This window comes from Herpailurus yagouaroundi, unplaced genomic scaffold, assembly GCF_014898765.1.
Source record: "Herpailurus yagouaroundi ecotype Mexico unplaced genomic scaffold, PumYag 181, whole genome shotgun sequence".
NCBI classification, from domain to species: Eukaryota; Metazoa; Chordata; class Mammalia; order Carnivora; family Felidae; genus Herpailurus; species Herpailurus yagouaroundi.
Genome location: NW_024412412.1, coordinates 15,168,888 through 15,189,410, shown reverse-complemented (window position 1 = coordinate 15,189,410; position 20,523 = coordinate 15,168,888). Strand labels below are relative to the sequence as shown.

General features: G+C 44.5%; 1 protein-coding gene and 1 long non-coding RNA gene across 5 annotated transcripts in view; one reads left to right on the top strand and one right to left on the bottom strand.

Moving 5' to 3' along the window:
• The window catches only part of CASP3 (caspase 3), a 32,664-nt gene extending 18,947 nt beyond the window's left edge, over positions 1 to 13,717 (top strand). For 2 of the 4 annotated variants that reach the window (XM_040489909.1, XM_040489908.1), the window contains exons 4-7: positions 303 to 431; positions 750 to 925; positions 1,691 to 1,811; positions 3,217 to 5,011. In XM_040489909.1, coding sequence (XP_040345843.1) covers positions 303 to 431; positions 750 to 925; positions 1,691 to 1,811; positions 3,217 to 3,446 — 656 coding nt within the window. In that variant the 3' untranslated portion in view covers positions 3,447 to 5,011. Of the gene's footprint in view, positions 1 to 302; positions 432 to 749; positions 926 to 1,690; positions 1,812 to 3,216; positions 5,013 to 13,476 lie in introns of those variants that run through there. The other 2 variants (XM_040489910.1, XM_040489907.1) reach the window with 2 other exon arrangements.
• Positions 382 to 20,075, bottom strand: LOC121039675 (uncharacterized). The gene is made up of 3 exons (XR_005794926.1): positions 19,705 to 20,075; positions 18,131 to 18,257; positions 382 to 486 (listed from the first exon to the last, which is right to left on the bottom strand). It is a non-coding gene; the product is annotated as an uncharacterized LOC121039675 (long non-coding RNA).
• Between the last annotated feature and the right edge of the window lie 448 nt (positions 20,076 to 20,523).

The following is a 20,523-nucleotide window of genomic DNA, read 5'->3' as shown; positions in this document are numbered from 1 at the left end:
GTATTCCATTATATAAATGAATCCTAATTTATTTAACCAAAGTTCTCCCATTAAGCATTTCAGTTGTGTTTTTTACTAAACAGCTGTGAAAGATCTCCTTATGACCATAACACTGATACAGCTTGTATTATGAAGTGTCTTATATGCCAAGAAACTAAAGAGACTTAGTGTTACCAACAATCAGAGTAACTGAATTTTCTTAACAGCTGAAAAGAAAAATTTATTGCGCTGAATAATTCATACAGAGCCATTACTCTCTTTTTCTTTTTAATGCAATTTAAGTAATCCTTTCTGTTTTCCAGGAATGCCATCTCGGTCTGGTACAGATGTGGATGCGGCGAACCTCCGAGAAACATTCACAAACTTGAAATACGAAGTCAGGAATAAAAACGATCTTACACGCGAACAAATTGTGGCGTTGCTGGACAGTGGTAAGAAATAATGAAGAGTGACCCGCCTTCACGGTCCAACTTTATATGATGGTAGCTGTAATTACAACCATAAAGCATAAGAATGGTGGCGTCATACTGTTTATAAGCCTACATTGTATATAAATGACATAAGAGTAGTCGTGCCCCCCCCCGAAATGGTCTGAGCTGTGCTGTCTGGCACAGGTGGGGCTTCGGTGACCTCTCGGTTCCGTCTTCAAGTCCTTCATCTTTCTCCTGTGCGGTCTCCTAGGAGATGAGTGAGTGAAGTTGTGTTGGGTTTTCTTTGTTTATTTTCCTTACTTATAAACGTTTTTCCAGTTTCTAGAGAAGATCATAGCAAAAGGAGCAGTTTTATTTGCGTGCTTCTAAGCCACGGTGATGAAGGAATCATTTATGGAACAAACGGACCTGTTGACCTGAAAAAATTAACAGGTTTCTTCAGAGGGGATTATTGTAGAAGTCTAACCGGCAAACCCAAACTCTTCATTATTCAGGTAATCTTTCACTGAATAACCTGGTGATGGAGGATTAATCAGGGATTAAGTTACTCGTTTGTGGATTAGCCGATGGATTATTTTTTTCTCCCAGAAGCTACTGAACTAATGTTAACTTTTTTATTCATTTAAACTACCACTTACGAGATCTAGAATAAATGTTCATTTTAGATTTTTATCAAAAATATTCTTCATAGTTAACATCCATTTTTACACAGCCTTTACATTTCTTAGGAATCAGTCATGTGTGTAGGGGTACCTGGGTGGCTCAGTCACGTGAGCGCCAACTTCAGCTCAGGTCATGATTTCAGTTTGTGAGTTCGAGCCGTACATCAGGCTCTAGGCTGACAGCTTACAGCCTGGAGCTTGCTTCAGATCCTGTGTCTCCCTCTCTCTGCCCTTCCCCTGCTTGCACTCTGTCTCTTTCTCTCTCTCTCTCTCTTCTCTCAAAAATAAAATAAATGTTACAAAAAAAGTTAAAAAAGAAATCACAGTTATGTGTATACACTCATGGTGTTTTATTTTTATTGTTTATTTATTTTGAGAGAGAGTGAGTGAGAGTGGGCATGAGCGGGAGAGGGGCAGAGAGAGAGATTCCCAAGCAAGCTCCATGCTGTTAGCACCGAGCCCAACATGGAGCTCAAACTCCCAAAGAGTGAGATCATGACCTGAGCCAAAATCAAAATTGGACCCTTACCCGACTGAGCCAGCCAGGTGCCCTACACATAACAGTTTTTTAGTAAATGCTTATTTTCTAACTTCTAGGCCTGCCGAGGCACGGAACTCGACTGCGGCATTGAGACTGACAGTGGTACCGAGGATGACATCGCCTGTCAGAAAATACCAGTGGAAGCCGACTTCTTATATGCGTATTCCACAGCCCCTGGTAAGGGTACAAACAGTGAATGTTACCTGGAGATCTTAAACACAAAGAAACTGTTCCAAAGGCTGTCAGGATTTTGATATTCATGAACAGCTAACGGGGCTGTATTTCAGGTAACTTTAGCTACAGAGAAGTGTCTGAAGGTTGTCTTCAGCGAAGTCTGGCTGGAAAATCTGCTGATAGAAGGAAGCGTACTTGGACAGTGCCGTTCATGAACTTAATGCCAGATAGGAGGCTATAGGGTAATGCAGAATAGCACTATCGTGATTTAGTAGCAGAACACAATATGTACCATTTTGTCACAGGTATGGTAATTGTGAGAGCTTCCTCCACTTCTTGGAATAGGAGAGAGGTATGTTTTCCAGGAATTCTTTGGGAGATGGGAGATAAAAAAGACAAACCTTAATAGTATATGACAAGGGAAAAGAAATGTGGTTTGTGTTAAACCCATCAGCATATAAATAAGTATTGATTGACTGTGTGATTTATTTATTATGCGACTAACTCAGGGTGTCACAAAGTTTGGAAATGGAGGACAGATGCATTTTTTTTCTAATTTTTTTTTTTTTCTTAACGTTTATTCATTTTTGAGAGACAGAGTGTGAGTTGAGGAGGGGCAGAGAGAGGGGGAGACACAGAATCCAAAGCAGGCTCCGGGCTCTGAGCTGTCAACACAGAACCCAACGCGGGGCTCGGACTCACAGTGTGAGATCATGACCTGAGCCGAAGTCGGACGCTTAACCGACTGAGCCCCCCAGGCGCCCCTGAGGACAGATGCATTTTTAAACGATGTTACATTTTTAAATACGCTCAGTATGATTTCTTTTTGACCTCAGGACATGTTTCCAGGTAAAGTGTTTCTAAATTAGAAGCAGTCGATCCAAGAGTTAATCTGAAAAAAGTACAATACATACATTTTTTACCCTTTTTTGGAGTTTTTGAATACCCTGTAATGTCTTTATCATACTTCATTCAGATGCCTCGTAGACGCATTTAGGACACTCAAATGTGTGTGCAGACACGAGCAGCTTCTATCTTGGATGAGTCAATAATCTGACTGCAACACTGTGCTACCCCAGTGGTGCTTCTCACACGTTTGCCTCTGTACCTTCTGCACATTACCCTCTACCCTCCCTGCGGGAAGGGGGACCCAGAGAAGAGAGCTTCCCATAATTCAGCGGGGAAGGTAGTTCACAACTCTTCGTTTCCTCGCCACGAGCAGGGGTATATACACAGCACACTTTTGTCCCCTCTAGTGTCATTTCCCCGGACACCACAGGCGCCATTTCTTTTCTTTTTTAGGGCTGGCCCTGCTTGAGGAAGTGTATGCTTGTTTTCTCCTTGACGATTATGTGGGAATTTATAACATCAGACACTCACGGCATTTTGGTTACATTTTGCCTTGTAGGTTACTACTCCTGGCGAAATTCCAAGGATGGATCCTGGTTCATCCAGTCACTTTGCTCGATGCTCAGACTGTATGCTCACAAGCTTGAGTTCATGCACATTCTTACTCGGGTTAACCGAAAGGTAGCTCTAGAATTTGAGTCCTTTTCTCTTGACTCTGCTTTTCATGGAAAGAAACAGATTCCATGTATTGTGTCTATGCTCACAAAAGAACTATATTTTTATCACTAAAGATGGATGATTTTTTTTTTTTTTTTTTAGTTTGTATGCCAAGGGAGGAAAAGGTTTAACTGCTTTGTTTTCCTCTCTCATTTAGATCTAATCTAATACTTCAAGTGGTATTTTGGAACATGGCACTTTCATAGCAGCAGAATTATGAGGCTACCTCAAACTCAGAATCAGGTAGTTGAAATCAAACTTAATTAGGGATAAATAAAAGTGAATAGTGGCACAATCATTGTGAGGGGAAATGTTTGTAAATTAACTGCTCACATAATTAGCAAGTTTTAGTGATGCCATGCTATGAATTCTTAAGGAAATACAGAAAACGTTAAACATTGTAGTTAGGAACTTCAGTGATCCTGGTATGCTGTCATTTAAGAGTATGCACTCTCATTTTTGTCACACCATAGACCTACTGATGTGGAATAAGGTGTCCTAGAATTGTGGGGACCCATGGACACGGTCAAAGTCTTAAAGACCTACCTTGATTTTAGAATCGGTATTTGGAGATAAGGCCCCTGTACTTTTAGATCATTTGTCTGAGTGCATGGTTTTGTGATGTTGGTCCTGAGCAGGTCTTCTGCGGCAAAAAGTCACGTTTACTATTGAAAAAGAAACTGAGTGTTTTGCTAGAGAGGCAGTGTGCGCAAATTCCGTTGATTCTTGTGAGGCTAGATGCGGCGTCAGTGGAGGGAGACAGGGTCAGAAGTGCGAAGTGCCAGAGAGAGTTCATCCACCAGCATCGCGGTCCTGATGTCTGCGCCCGGGCCCATCCGCTGAGCTCTCACCAGGAGAGCACCTAAAGAGCAGTTACGTAAAAACCTCAAACTGTGGATCGTGCTGATAGCAGCGCGAATTGACGAAATTCTGCAGGAATATATTAAAACACACCGGGCACAGTAAACAGTGTCATGCAACGAAGAAGCAATAAATCCATCAGCTGGGTGCTCCATAACTAGGAGATGGTTTGACCTGAGCAGAGACACGGCGGGCACAGCCCGTGTGATGTGATGGAGACGGGGCCACAGACCAGCTTCAGAAAAACCACCGCCAGTTAGTTGTTTCGTATGGACTGGTGCGTGTGGAGGATGAATCTCCAAGAAAGCAAACCAAAGCAGAAACGTCTGAATTGGAAATTTTCCAAAGAAGGTGAGCGTCACAGCCGAAAGCATAGCATGCTTTGTAGTACGGTTTTTAAGCAAGCTATTTTCTGTTGAAGTCTACACAGGAAATGATCCGGTTATAATCATGTCCTGTTCTCTGAAATGAAAGGCCCACCGCACACAGAACCTGAGACGGCAGCCAGTCTCCCCTCCCCTGGCGCAGGGGAAGCAGCGCTCGGGCAGGCCCTGGGCCGCTGCCGCGTCACCAGGTCTCCCTGGTTTTTCCGTCTCACGTTGCACATAAGCTATCTCTTGCTCAAAGAAAGGAACTCACATTTATAAATGACAGCTCTTTGTTTTGACTATGGAACTTTTTTGTATAAATGAAGCATGCAATGGTATCTGTGTGACTGTTCTGTAAACTTTTGTTACGATTTTTTATTTCAAAACATAAATTTTAACTTAAAATTACCAACATGGTCAAGTTTTTGTTGTCGTTTCTGATGTTGTGCTAGTGACTGTAGTTAAAAACATTTTTAACCAAGGAGCGCCTGGGTGGCTCAGTTGGTTGGGCGTCCGACCCTTGCTTTCAGCTCAGGTTGTGACCCCACGGTGGTGGGATCGTGTCTGGCTCTGTGCTGACAGTGCAGAGCCTGCTTGGAATTCTCTCTCTTCCCCTCCTCTCTCTCTCTCTCTCTCTCTCTCAAATAAATAAACTTAAATTAAAAAAGAAAACAAAATGGCGGCACCTGGGTGGCTCAGTCAGTCAGTTAAGTGTCAGACTTCGGCTCAGGTCATGATCTCACAGCTTGTGAATTTAAGCCCCTTGAGCCTTACGTTGGGCTGTGCACTGGCAGTGTGGAACCTGTTTGGGTTTCTCTTTCTCTCTCCCTCTCTCTCTGCCTCTCCCCTGGTAGTGCTTTCTCTCTGTCTCAAACAAACTAAAAAAAAAAAGAAAGGAAAGAAATATAAAGGAAAGAAAAGAAAGGGCAAACATGCAGTTTTAAATTTCTTCCAGTATTTCTGTAATACACATATTACACTATAAGTCAGAAAACTAAATTAAATTATCCTAACTGGGAATAGGGGATTCCTATTTCCAAGAAATAGAGGATTTAAAAATAACTTTTTAAAGACTCTTTAAAGCTATAGTTCTGTAATGGGTTGAGAAAACCAGCCCATTCTAATCTCCCTACTATCCAAAGAAACTTGAGATGTTAAAAAGAAAAAAAGGACCAAGGGTGTGGACACAGTTCACGGAAAAAGAAAGACCAAATGTCCCTAACACTCACATAAAGAGCTTAACCTCCATCATAATAAGAAAATCAAACATCTGTCCTAAAGTTTGACACCATTCTGTGGGCGAGGCAACAAGGAAATACATTCTCCCACTGGTTGAAGTGCAAAATGGTATAATTCCCTGTGGAGGAGAATCCAGCCATACCTATCAAATTATTTACTCTTTGAGGGGCACCTGGGTGGCTCAGTCGGTTGAGCGTCCAACTTCGGCTCAGGTCATGATCTCACGATCTGCCAGTTCAAGCCCCAAGTCGGGCTCTGTGCTGACAGCTCAGAGCCTGGAGCCCGTTTCAGATTCTGTGTCTCCCTCTCTCTCTGCCCCTCCCCTGTTCATGCTCTGTCTCTCTCTGTCTCAAAAATAAATAAAAACGTTAAGAAAAAATTAAAAAAAAATTATTTACTCTTTGAAGTAGCAATCTCATTTCTTAAGATTCAAACTACCCATACATCTGTATATGTACAAAGTTATAGGCATAATTATCCATCACAACACTCTTTTCATGGGTAAAAAAATGACAGCGACCCAAGTGTCACGAAGACAGGTGAAATACACTGTGATACAACCACGTGATGGAACATGATTTGCTGTGAAAGAATGAGGAAGATCCTCAACTGATAGGTAAAGATCTCCAACATAGGTGATTAAGTAGAAAAGGATGAAACACCGAACACTATAGATAATATGCTGCATTTTGTGTCAAAAGGGAGAAGGGAGATAAGAATATGCATTTGCCTAAAGAAACACCAGCAGGATTTAAAAACAAAAAAAAAAGAAGAAGAAACTAACAAAAATGTAAATGGTGGACGCGGACAGGACAGAAGTGAGATTTCACACGTGTTCACTTTTCTGTATCATTTGGACTGTTGAGGACCATGTCAATGTATTACCTATATCAACTGAGAAAAGAAGCAGAACTTGAAATAAAACAAAAACATTTATTTTGGGTCTCAGAATGGCAACGTGGGAGCACGTTTTAGGTGGCAACCTAAATTTTGGCCCCCCAGGGACACAAATCAGGATTTATTAAAGACATAAGGGGGGCGCCTGGGTAGTTCAGTTGGTTAAGCATCCAACTTCAGCTCAGGTCATGATCTCACAGTTCATGAGTTCGAGCCCCGCGTCGGGCTCTGTGCTGACAACTCAGAGCCTGGAGCCTGCTTCAGATTCTGTATCTCTCTCTCTCTCTCTCTCTCTCTCTCTCTCTCTCTCTCTCTCTGCTCCTCCCCTGCTCATGCTCTGTCTCTCTCTCTCTCAAAACTAAATAAACATAAAAAAAAAAAAAACAGACAAAAGGGAAGGCTTGCATATGTTTGCAAAAAATGTTGATTGGTGTTGACAGCAGAAAACTAACCTTGGCTAACCACGGTTGTTGCTAAGGCTGTCACTCGTTGGTTCATTACGGTACCAACCTGCCCGTGTTCCCTGGAATTCCTTTCCCTGGAATATTTGCTGTTTGGCCCAGTACAGAAGTTCATGGTCCCGCCCAGTGAGGTGTGTGCAGAAGGGCCACCTTGATGGCCTCCCAGCTCCATTTTAAAACCCCTTGACATAAATGCCTCCTTTTTATTGCGCCATTCATACCTGCCTTCAAACGTGAAATTAAATCAAGGGGGGTGGAAATGGCACAAAACTGTTTCAGTAATGAGAACACAAATCAGCACAGCGGGGAGCGGTGGGGAGGATACCATACATTCCCAAAAGCCATGTTACAGGATTCTGTTAAGCTTGTTAACTTTCTTTTTTTGCCTCGAACTTTGTAGGTATTAGTTGCAAAATCATAACATGCTTAATATTAGAACTTGACCCCAAAGTAATTCTCAGTTCAGTTTTTTGGTTGTTGTTGAAGGAACACACTAGAATATTAGTTTCTTGATCGATTTTCTACTTGCCATGAAAAGACTTAGTAAATATATGATTTCACTCATACGTGGAATTTAAGAAACAAATGAAGAAAGGGGGGAAGAGACAAGCCAAAAACACACCCTTAACTACAGAGGACCAACGTGGTTACCAGAGAGGAGGTGGGTGGGAGAAGCGGTGAAATAGGTGATAGGGAATTCAGAGTCCACTTATCATGATGAGCACAGAGTAATGTATAGACTTGTTGAATCACTATATTGTACACATGAAACTAATATACTATCCTGTATGTTAACTCTCCTGGAAGTAAAATAAAAAAAAAAAAAAGGCACGGGGGTGGGGGACGGGCACCTGGGTGGCTCAGTTGGTTAAACAACTTTGGGCTCAGGTCATGATTTCAGGGTTTGTGAGTTCGAGGCCCACATCCGGCTGGCTGCTGTCAGCACAGGGCGAGGAGCCTGCATCTTCTGCCCTCCCCCTCTCTGCCCCTCTACCACTTGCACACTCTTTCTGAAAACTAAATAAAACACATTAAAAAAAAAAAAAAGATAATGAAAAGACCTGTGGAACTGAGATATTTAGGAATATTCAGAAAAGGCAGACATCTCCCTTTCAAGAAAATGTTTTTACCAAATTTAAGCTTGGTACAAAAGGTATTAAGGAGCATGTCTGAGTTAAAAGAATCCATTGTCTGATCTCCTTCTGCTTTGTTTTTATGTGACTTTTTTTTTTTTAATTTTTAATGTTTATTTTTGAGAGAGAGTGTGTGTGTGTGTACGCGCACAGGTGGAGCAAAGAGAGGGAGACACAGAATCCAAAGCAGGCTCCCGGCTCTGAGCCGTCAGCAGCATAGGCCCACGCGGGGCTCGAACTCACAGACCTCGAAATCATGACCTTGAGCTGAAGTCAGACTCTCAACCGACTCAGCCTCCCAGGCGCCCCTGTGTGACTTAAATGTAAGCTTGGAGACCTGACAGCCTTAGAGGGAAGCATGGTTGGCCAGCAGGTTGAATGCTAATTCACTGATTTTACCAAAGAATTTCCAAAAACCCGTTTCTGCCTGGCAGGTTTAAGAAGCATTAATGGGGCCACTGTGGCAGGAGGACAGTCAACAAGGGGGAGAGTAGACAAGGTCAAGAGAGAGGCCTTGGAGGTGCTTTGTCTAGAGATGCCACCCAGGGAGACTACACGTGGGAAGAGGAAGCACCAACATTTGAACACCCAGAAAAGGAGACAAAGGACCACAGACAAAGTCAAAGGTGGGAAAACAGTAGAGGCTGAGAAAGCCACAGGAAGAAACGTTCCAGAGGAAGTGGCCAGTGTGACAAACTACCAAAAATTCAGAGAAAAAAAAAAATTTTTTTTAACGGCACTGGATTTGTGACAGGAGGTTATAAGTGAGCCCGACAAAGGGCACTCTGCAAATATTGAGACAGAAGCCAGCTAAGAGTGGATCAATACATGAGTGGAAAATGAAGAAACGGAACTAACAAGTATAAGAAACTTGAGAAATTGGCTTTGAAGGACGGGAGAGAGAGAAGGGAGTAGCTAGAGCAGGAAGTGAGGAAGGGTAAACCTGAACAACTGTGGGAAAGAGGAGGGGAGACTTTTTTTTTTTTAACAGGAAAATGTGAGGCGGGGTGCTGAGGAAGCTAGGGTTACAGTTTTTGTGGCCGGAAGTTCCTTCATAATAGCCTCTATATTTCCTGTGAAGTAGAAGGCAAGGACTCTGCTCCAAGTTAGGGAGGGGACAGTGGGATCAAAGGTTGAAAGAGTAAGAAGAGTTTGCAACAGTCATTGTCAAGAGCGGGAGAGGGAGCTGGGCAGAGAAGCTCAGGAAGGTCTCTGGGGGGTGCCGAGGGCCTCCTCAAGACCAGAGATGATGAATCCACAGTGGCTCCAGCCGCCCCGTTGGCATGATTTTATCTGGTGCACTCAGCTGCTTGGATATTGGCATGCGTTGGTTTTATCCGACTTTGGACCTTTGCCCACATTTGTTAAAAAAAAAAAATTACAGAGGGGGTGCCTGGATGGCTCAGTTGGTTAAGCGTCTGCCTTTGGCTCAGGTCATGATATCATGGTTCATGGATTTTCTCTCTCCCTCTCTCTGCCCCTCCCCTCCCTCTCTTGCAAAATAAATAATAAACTTGAAAAAAAAATACAGAGGAGCCACAGACTTCAGGATACTGAAAAATGAGTTACTGAATTGATGAACCATAGAATGTGAACCAGCTAGAGAGGGCAGGGGAAACAGAAGGGGTATAAATGCAGGGAATATGAAGAGTGGTCCAGAGCCTGGTGGTCCCGATAAATCTGAATATCTGTTGTAGGGCCAGTAGTGGAACAATGTGACGAAATGAGGGGAGACCGTGGTCAGAGAATGAGTGGAAAGTGGGGCAAATCTGATCATGAAAATGATGTGACTGAGTACAGGGACCAAGTAGCAGGAAGCAGACCATGTTGGAAATGAGGTCATGGACCTAAGAGGTGAGGATGGTGGGAGTGGCCTCATCCATGTAAGCCCTGATTTGCTGAAATGAGATTCAACGTTTATTTATTTTGAGGACAGAGAGAGACAGAGCATGAACGGGCAAGGGGCAGAGAGAGAGGGAGACACAGAATCGGAAACAGGTTCCAGGCTCTGAGCCATCAGCCCAGAGCCCAACGCGGGGCTCGAACTCACGGACCGCGAGATCGTGACCTGGCTGAAGTCGGACACTTAACCGACTGTGCCACCCAGGCGCCCCTGAAATGAGATTCAATATGAGGGAGTATAGTAATGGGATAATGTGACAAAATTTAGTTGTGTTCACAAACCTTTGATTGTATGGAATGTAAAAAAAATCTTTTTTTTTTGTTTTTTGTTTTTTGTTTTGCCAAATAACATTTTTGGAACACTATCTATTATCACCATTATTCATAAAAAAAAAAAAAAAGACATTTTAACCCACCTTCTCATTTACCCCTCGGCCCCCAAATAAAGAAGGACATCATCTCAGATTAAAGGAAAGTACTTCCCAAGAAAAGGGGATGTACCGATGCCCAATGATTTAATCAATTATGCCTACGTAATAAAGCCTCCATAAAAACCCAAAAGAACTGGGTTCAGAGAGCTTCCGGGTTGGTGAATACATGGAGATGTGGGGAGAATGGTGCACCCGGGGAGCATGGACAGTCTGCGTCCCTTCCCTAAACCTTGCCCTAACCATCTCTTCCCTCTGGCTGTTTCTAAGTTCTAGCCTTTTACAAAAAATTGGCAATCTAGTGAATAAAATGTTGGTCTGGGTTCTGTGAGCCACTCTAGCTAATTAATGGAACCCATTAGAAGGGGATCTCACTAAGAGAACCCATTAGGGGATCAGTGGAACCTCTGATTTCTAGCCCACCATCAGAAGCAGAGGTGACAATCTAAACTTGAAGTTGGCAGGACTGAGACCTTAACCTGTGCCATCTGATACTATCTCCAGGTAGACAGTATCAGAATTAAGCTGCAGTGAAAAACATCTACTTAGCTAGTGTCTAAGAATTGATTAATGGTGTGGGGGAAAAACCTATACATGCTGCTATCAGAATCTGAATCTTTGATGTAGCATTTGAGAAGTGCTACTCTTACTCTAGTCCATTAGAATAAAATTCCACTTGCCACCTGAAATAAATTTGTACTCTTAAAAATCTCCTTCCTTGGGGCGCCTGGGTGGCTCAGTCAGTTAAGCGGCCAACTTCACCTCAGGTCATGATCTCGCGGTCCGTGAGTTCGAGCCCCGCGTCGGGCCCTGTGCTGACAGCTCAGAGCCTGGAGCCTGTTTTGGAATCTGTGTCTCCCTCTCTCTGACCTTCCCCCGTTCATGCTGTCTCTCTCTGTCTCAAAAATCAATAAACGTTAAAAAAAAAAATGTCCTTCCTTGATGAGAATTGGGCAGCGAGAAGCAGCAGTAACTAGAATGGCATAGAATTCCCTTTTACAGAAATCTTTTTACCAAAAGTTTTCCCTGTACACCATTAGTATGTCATCATCAGTGATTTGCCAGAACTTTCCATAGATAAAATAAAGATTCCAAGTCTTCATTTCTTTCTGTATTTATCTAACTTTCAGTTGATCCTGAGCAAGAGAAAAAAAGTGAATGTCAATGTGGGAGGGTCTGAGTCAGTCCACTGCATAGATGATTAGGAAATAATAGGTTAAAATCAAAAGTAAGTGCATGTGGATGTTAGGAACGAGGATATTTGGGTCCCAGTCTGTATTAGGCCACTAATAGTAGAGTGATCTTGGCCAAATTACAACTTTTTTTTTAAGTTTTTTTATTTTGAGAGAGAGTGTGCGTGCACATGGAAGAGGCAGAGAGAGAATCCCAAGCAGTCTGTGTGCTGTCAGGATGGGGCTCCATGTGGGAATCGAACTCATGAACTGTGAGATCATGACCTGAGCAAAATCAAGAGTCAGAAGCTTAACCGACTAAGCTACCCAGCGCCCCCTGAATAAGTAAGTTTATTACAATATATCTAGATCCTGTTGTTCATTTACAGCATTTATTTCTAGACCTTCAAGTTTTCCAAGATGCTTCCCCATTTTTAAAGCTTAAAAAAAAACCTGATTCTGCTCAAAACCTTAGTGTGTGTGTGTGTGTGTGTGTGTGTGTGTGTGTGTGTGTTTGCTGTTGTTTATTTCCAATTTTGAATCAGAATACAATGTAATCGGGGTGCCTGGGTGACTCAGGTCATGGTCTCACAGTTTGTGGATTTGAGGCCTGCATCCAGCTCTGTGCTGACAGCTCAGAGCCTGGAGCCTGCTTCGTATTCTGTGTCTCCCTCTCTTTCTTTGCCCCTTCCGGCTCATGCTCTGTCTCTCTCAAAAATAAATAAACATACAAGTTAAAAAAAATAATAATAATGCAATCAAGAGCTCCATATAGAAATAGTAGATCCCTGTTTCCAGCCAACACTACCTAGTCCGTGTCTATTTTGAACACTGGTGTCCAGAAGCATCGTTGGTGATGCAAATTCAGATGGAAATGATTGAAAAATAAAATTTTCAAGTAGTATCTGTTGGGTTTCTACTATTTAAAAATCTGTAAGAATGAGTTGGACTACCGCTGGGGTGAGGGGTGGAGGCAGCCTGTTTACTGAAATCTTATTCTGCACCTGCACAGTCTCACCCCACTTTCCCCAACTCCTGCTCCCCATTCACCCTTCATGGCTCTCTGTCCCCTGCAATGAACTTGAGACTCTGGAATGAGGGAAAAAAAAAATCGGATGTGTCTGGCTTGTGCATATCAGCTACGGTCTGATTCAACACTCCCTTGTCCCAACCCAGGCTGACACAAAATTTAATGACTTAAATATTAAAATCCGCTTTTAATGGACAGACTTCATCCTTCCATTTACTTTCGGTACTTTATCCCTAATTGATCAACTTGTTAGCCTCCTGAAAAAAAACTTCAATAATCTTATTGTAAGAAATGGAATATGAACTTTCTAGATATATCTGATGGTCAAACGAGTCAAATATCACTTAAATTTCATTTAGATTTCTATTATTAGTATATAGTCATACAAAATTAGGATCTCATTTATCCCTGCTGTCTCCCTATCCCATCCCATCCCCTCATACACCCTCAAGCATGGAGCAGAATTGAAAGGTTGAGATGGCTGAACGAAAACAGTGGTTTGGTTTATCCAATGAGAACATAAAAAGAAAGACAGACTCGACTCAGAGCCACTATCATACATTCATATCCTTTAAAGTTAACCACTAAAACTTTTAAATTCTGTGTAATAGATTCTCTTCACAAATGTCTTCCTAAAACTCAAGTCCCGGATGGAAGCTTCTTACGAAAGTTCATCTGAGAGCCTTAAGACTATCTACTTTATGTTGAAGCCCTGATGTAAAAAGTCCCTTCAGATCACCGCGTTGATAAGAACTACCTTAGTTGGAGAGCGTGGCATATCCAATGGCATCGACTACATCCAGGAAATCCTGAGTTAACATGTGCCGCTGTCTCCAGAGGTGTTACGGTTTGCAAACGACCCATTTTTCAGCCTGGGAAACTCACAGGTAAACTATGACTAAGAAATATTTTTCATAGGACATTTGTCACAACTCATGTCAATGCAGACTCCCCCGTCTCTGCTCCAACTCCCACAGCTACACTTCCTCTGTTGGGGTTCATGAGGTGAGGGAGCGCCGGTTGTATTGAGCTAGCTAGCTGCCTCTTCCCCAGGCTGGACTGCGGCCTCTCCTTCTCTAAAATGGGGGCAATGGGGCGCCTGGGTGGCGCAGTCGGTTAAGCGTCCGACTTCAGCCAGGTCACGATCTCGCGGTCCGTGAGTTCGAGCCCCGCGTCGGGCTCTGGGCTGATGGCTCAGAGCCTGGAGCCTGTTTCCGATTCTGTGTCTCCCTCTCTCTCTGCCCCTCCCCCGCTCATGCTCTCTCTCTGTCTCAAAAATAAATAAACGTTAAAAAAAAAAAATTTAAAAAATAAAAATAAAAAAATAAAAAAAAAATAAAATGGGGGCAATAATATCTTTCTTCCTGTAGGAGCGACATGAGAATTTGTCAACAGAGAATGACAGAGGAGTTGTCTGATGAATTTGAAGCACGACAAAACGACGGCAGGTTATTTAGATAGCCATCAGTTTGCTGTCATTGAAAATGTCCGGAGAACTAGGAAAACTGCTTTCTTTACTTATCAGCACATATACTTCCCAACTTGATGCCCGCCCCCATTCTAAGTGGTTTTAAATATTAACTCCTATTCTGTTCTTATCAACCTTATGAGACAGCCCCAGTTTACAAAGGAGGAAGCTGAAGTAATTGGACCAAAGCCACGACAAAAGGAAGGAGCAGGGCCAGGATTTGAACCCAGGAGTCTAGCTATAGGGCCTACCCACTCAACCACATTGCCGAGCTACCTCAAGGGAGGTCCTGTATGACCTCGGCAGCCACGTTAGCAGGTTCAGTCCTGAGCGTGCAGAGGATCTCTGGGGAACTTAAAGTTATTTTGTTTGTTTTCTTATTTTTTTTAACATGTATTCATTTTTGAGAGAGAGAGAGAGAGAAAGCGTGAGTCGGAGAGGGCCAGAAAGAGGGAGACGGAGGATCTGAAGCAGGCTCTGTGCAATGAGCACAGAGCCCCACCTGGAGCTTGAACGCACGAACTGTGAGATCATGACCTGAGCCAAAATCAAGAGCTGGCCGCCCAACCGACGGAGCCACCCACCCGGCCACCCCTCAAGTTGTTACTGAACAAATATGCATTGAGTATTCATCATTTCTTTGCCAGGGATTGTGCTAGGTACTAGGACTATAAAGCTGAAAGACACATTTCATGCCCTTCTGGAGTCTGTCAGATGGTTGGTGAAATAAACAGGGAACACCTGGTAAGAGGCTAGTTCCCTCCCTTTGAAGTCAATAAGGATAAGCTGAGTCCAAGAAAATTCCAGGGTGTGTGAATTCTAAATTGCCTTATCCTAGGTAGCCTCTGGAAGCCTCCTAATCTCCACTTATTTATCTGTCAAAAGCAAAGGAAACCTTGATGACTCAACAGTGTAAAAAGTATACAGCTGCTTCTGGCCACTCCCAGGGCAGGCCAACTGATAGGTCTTGGTATGACCAGCTTCCCCCACACCACAAAGAGAGGAAGCCACGCTAAGTCAGAATCAGTGGGCTTTTCAGGGACAGCTCTTAACCCCCATCTGGGGCACACTGCGCTCTGGAGGGAATGCTGATTTCCTCACTGGGTTTACATGGTGAGTGGGTGTGGAGGGGAATGAATATCACAACACTGGAATACGAGATGAAGGGAAACAGGTCGTTGATACTCATTCTAACAAACCAGTGCCTCTTCGCGTTGTTGTGTTTTTAAAGGAAAATAGTAACAAAGGTCAAGATAATACAGCCAACGGTCATTATATATCTGTTCTCAGGAAGTATATGTGGAAAAATCGCCAATGAACAAATGAGGGTTTAGAAGACAGACGGACGCTCAGAAGACCTAAGATATGCGCACTTGAAATCTCTTTGTGTGGTGTCACAAGTCTCTTTCCACTGACATCCAGTTAGGTCTTGGGTTGTGGATGCGAAAGTCCTGCTGAGAAGTGAGGAGTCTGACTCCAGGTCGCAACCCTATGTGTGATCTCTCAGGCCCAACGTTAGGAATTACAGAGGCTTTACCTGGCAGACCGCATGGGGGAAAGCTGACCTCCCTGCACACACAGTATCTGTGTGCACCGAACTGAGTCTCTGCAGGGATACTCAGACCCTCCTGGCCGGCGATGCTCTTACAGATATCTGCATTCCTAGCCCTCTTGCCTCCATTTGGAGGCCTCCTTATTGGGAGGCCCATGGCTGAGTCATTTTTCAGACACCTCTGCAGAGGCCACCTTCTAGGCTTGGGGGGAAGGGGACTCTGAAAGGCACTTTCCTTCACTCTGACTCAGCATTCATTTTTTTTCACTCCCAGTCCACCCCTCACCCCCCTCCCCTGTCTCCTCTTCACAAAACGGTAGGAGTCTTTTGTCTGGGGCTTCCTGTTGGTGCCTGCCCTGTTCCACCGGGAAGAACAAAACACTGGGAGAGCCAGTGCTTTCCTCAGTCAGCCTCCTGCTCATACCCTCACAGTAAGCATTTAAAGGCACCACTGTTACTCTCATTTTGGCTTGTCATTGATCATCTCGATACCCGGCCTTCCAGCTCTCTCCAGCTCAGCTCTTGCCAGGCAGGAGGTTAAAACAAAAGGATATTTTCCAACTGGAATTGAAAAATAAGTATTAGGACTGAGGTGACTCTATTGCCCAGACAGCCTACGTAAGCAAACCCAAACCTAAGCCTGTCACGCCTCAGGGCTAGGAAGTCAAAACCTAAGGACAACCAATCACAAACAGCCGACTTTTCCAAACAAGGCTTCTGTCCAGCTAGAGCCAATCAAGTCATTTCCTTACTTTGCTTCTGCGTCTTTTCTGTGGTCTTTCCCTTAGCTCCTATGGAGCTCCTAACCACTTCTGGTTTAGTGCTGCCGATTCAAATCCATTTCGACTCAAATAAACTCTAAAAAATGTAATACGCCTCACTTTATCTTGCAACTTTATCCTAGCAAGGGCACCTGGGTGGCTCAGTAGGTTGAACATCCGACTCCTGATTTTCGGTTCAGCTCGTGATCTCACGGTCACGAGATTGAGCCCCATTGCCCACCGCACCCCTCCCCCCCAGCTCTGGGCATGGAGCCTGCTTAAGATTCTCTCTCTGCCTCTGCCCCTCCCACCCTGATAAATTCACATCAGCTTCAGCTGAATCACACTGTTGCTTGTCAACAAGGATCTTTTGGATGACTTTCAATCAAGGCTAGTGTACAAATGGTATCTTTTTAATGCACATGTAAGGAGAGCCAGTCAAAGTTTGCACCCCTAAAGTCAACTGCACCTCAGACAACAGAGAAGGGTTAGCTGTCTCCTGAGCCCAGCTGGGACAGGCAGCAGGTCTGTGAGGCTGCTTTCCCTGCAGCTAGTCTGATGGAGGGAAGGGTATTGCGGGAGTGTCTTTCAGGGATCTTTCAGGGTTATCTTTCAGGGACCCAAGCAGGAAACGTATAGCAGTCTTAAAAATTAACTTCTCCTATGGCTAAACTTAGCAGCTGATTAGATAGAAAGGCAAACATCCTAGGTGAAAGAGAAAGCTGTACTTTCCAATTCGTAGATGGCTGTGTCCTAGAATTGTGTACATTAAAAAAACCCAAGCTGCAATAAACTTGTGAGTTTGCTTTAAACTGCCTTTAACCCCAGTATAAGAATCATTTCCTTTGAGGGGCGCCTGGGTGGCTTAGTTAAGCTCTTGATTTCAGCTCAGATGGTGATCTCGTGGTTGGAGAGCTCGAGCGCTGTGTTGGGCTCTACGCGGACAGCACGGAGCCTGCTTGGGATTCTCTCTCCCTCTCTTTCTGCCCCTTGCCCCACCTTCTGTCTCTCAAAATAAATGAACTTGATAAAAATTAAAAAAAAAAAAAAAAAAAAAGAATCACTTCCTTTGAGGAACTACAGGGTGGCAGGGCTCCTGACAAAAGAGGGGATCACTACTAGAGGAGAACACAGCAGGAAGTGATCCCATGATGGTGAGTGTGTGTCCACACACATGCACACACACACACACTTGCTCAGAGGTTCAGTTCACTGGGACAGCCTCCCATTTGGTGGGTATACAAATTAACTTGAGCACTCTGTTGATAAATCAAGTTACCTGAACCTCAGTTCTACTTGGTAGTGGAAAACTCATCAGTTCAGGGCAAACTGGATCCATTCAGAGTTAACCCAGCCAACTTGGGGCTCTCTCCTTGCCTGGAGTTGGTGAAGCATCGTGTCATGGAGGTAGGAGAAGGTTGGAGGACTGGAGGTATCTGGTTCTCCATTGTCACAGGTGTCCCGTGGGTCCGGCGGAGACTTACCTCATCCCATTTGGTTGTCCCCATCACTTGTGCTCTCTGGTATCCACTGAGATATCTGCGTTCCCATTGAGCCTCTGCTGTTACGGTTACTCTGCTACCACTGTGTGTCCTCGAATCCCTGAGGCCCCTGTAGGGAGGAAAGGGAACTTTTCCTGTAACTTTCTGGGTTCTTGGCTGAGACCCCTGTCATAAAAGTCAGATTAACAAGAGAAAGAAACCCAGAAGTTTACTAACAGGTATACCTCGTGTATAAAAGGAAGATCCCCAGGGAAAAGTGGGTAATAACTTCCCGAGATGGCCTAGGCACTGGCTTAAATACCATCTTCAGGTAAAGACAAAAGAAAGAAAGGTGAGGTGGTCTAGTTACGGTCTAGTTAAGCCTCTTATGATCAAGAGTCATCCTTCCCTTCATGGTACAGAGAGGGAGACAAGCTTTCAGGTGGAGACTTCCCTTATATAAATGCCCATTTCTCAGGGCACCTGGGTGGCTCAGTCAGTTGAGTGTCCGACTTCGGCTCAGGTCATGACCTCAGGGTTTGTGAGTCTGAGCCCCACATCGGGCTTGCCTGTCAGCTGTCAGGGCACAGCCCGCTTTGGATCCTCTGTCCCCTCCCATTCCCCTCCCCCCACTCCTCCCGCCCTTTGCCCACTTGCCCTCTTTCTCTCAAAAACAAATAAAACAGAAATAAATAAATGCCCATTTCTCTTGCAAAAAAAGTAACTCCTATTCCATTTTCGGAGCTTCGCCTGCGTCTGCAGTTACTCAAAATAATCCTACGTCAAAGAGGCATATTTTGGGGGAGCGTGTTTTGCACCCCTCAAAGTTAACTGCCCCTCAGACCACACAGGAAGATTAGTTAGCTGTCTCCTGAGCCCTTCTGGGACAGGCCCAGTGTCTGTCTGTGAGGCTGCTTTTCCTACAGCTACTCTGATGGAGGGAAGGGTATTGTGGGAGTGTGTCTTTCAGGGTTCCGAGCAGGAAATGGGCAGGGACCCACACCAGTGACTCACTTTGGCACTCTCCTTATTAGATGTCCTCCTTTTCTCAGCTCAGAGGACTGTGACCTACCCTCAGGGATGCAGGGGACGGAGGAAGCACAACAGTTACTCATTCTGTGTCAGCTTCAGCTTTTAGACATCAAACTCAAGACATAATGCCCTCATTCTTACTTCCGCTGCCAACAGTTCTCCTGGGGGCCACGAAGACCTCATGTCTAACAGCTAAGTGGACAGTTTGAGAATAGGGAGGGTAACAGAGTCAAAGGAAGTGTGGACGCGGATGATGGGAACGCATCAGTTAATATTTCCTAACATTATTTTGCCACATGTGCTTATCATAGCAGTTGGCCCGGTTGCGTGACTTCTCCATGCCGGAGGCTTTCCAAACATCGTTTCCTGTGATTCCCACACGAACTTATGAGGTGGGTATTATTTTCCTAATTTTATAACTGAGGAAATGAAAAATCAGAGCTTAAACAGCTTGCCTAAGGTCACACAGCCTGTATAGGTGGTAGTGCCTGAACACGAACCCAGGTATTTCTGACTCTCAATTCTTTGCTCTTTCTACTACTTACTTCTCCCGAGGAAACCCAGAGAAGAACACAAGCTAAAGCACGCGCTAGGATCTGGCAGAAAGCATGCATCTGTAAAACAGATCGCAGAAACACCTTCTACGTGCTTGTCAGAGCTCTGGCCTTTTGAGATGCTGAAGCAGCTCGTGGGAGGTGTATCAGTCAAGCTGACAGAAGCTCAGAAAGCACTGGGCGATAGCATGGCCCTTCCTTGAGGATGGCTGCAGGAAAGAGCGGAGGAACAGATGAGCTCCAATCCTTAAGAACAGTCTGAACAAATGCGAGAGCCTCATTTGCCGGAACCTGCTCTCAAGGCGGCCAAGAGCTGTACCTCGTGGCATCACTTAAAGAAGCCAAAATAAGAAGGCGAACAAGTCCCAGGACAGGGTTGGAGGCTACCGGGCTGGGGAGTCAACTCGGGCGGGTTGAAAATTGACAGATACCTATTCATAGGTTTCTTTCTCAACTTTTCTTCCTGATTTTCTATCCAACTCTATTCTTCTCTCACCCGTGACTGTAGGATCCAGAAAGCAAAGGAGCAGGAGGTGCTGTAGCTGGGGGATGTCAGCTAGGAGCATCTGCCCACAGCGTCGTGCGTGAGTAGCAGCAAACATCTATGAGCCAGAGGACCAACGAGGAGCGTTTGGGCGACAAGTGTTGCTCTAGGCAAGAAGCAGACGCCTGGGCATGCCAGAGTTGGGCACCTGGGAGGCAGGGTGATCCTGTGGCCCTCAGGAACTCAAAAACAGAGTGGAGATGAGGAAGAGGAAGCAGCCCTGTAAAATGGAAAGCTCACTGACTTTGGAGTCCTCAAGACCTGGC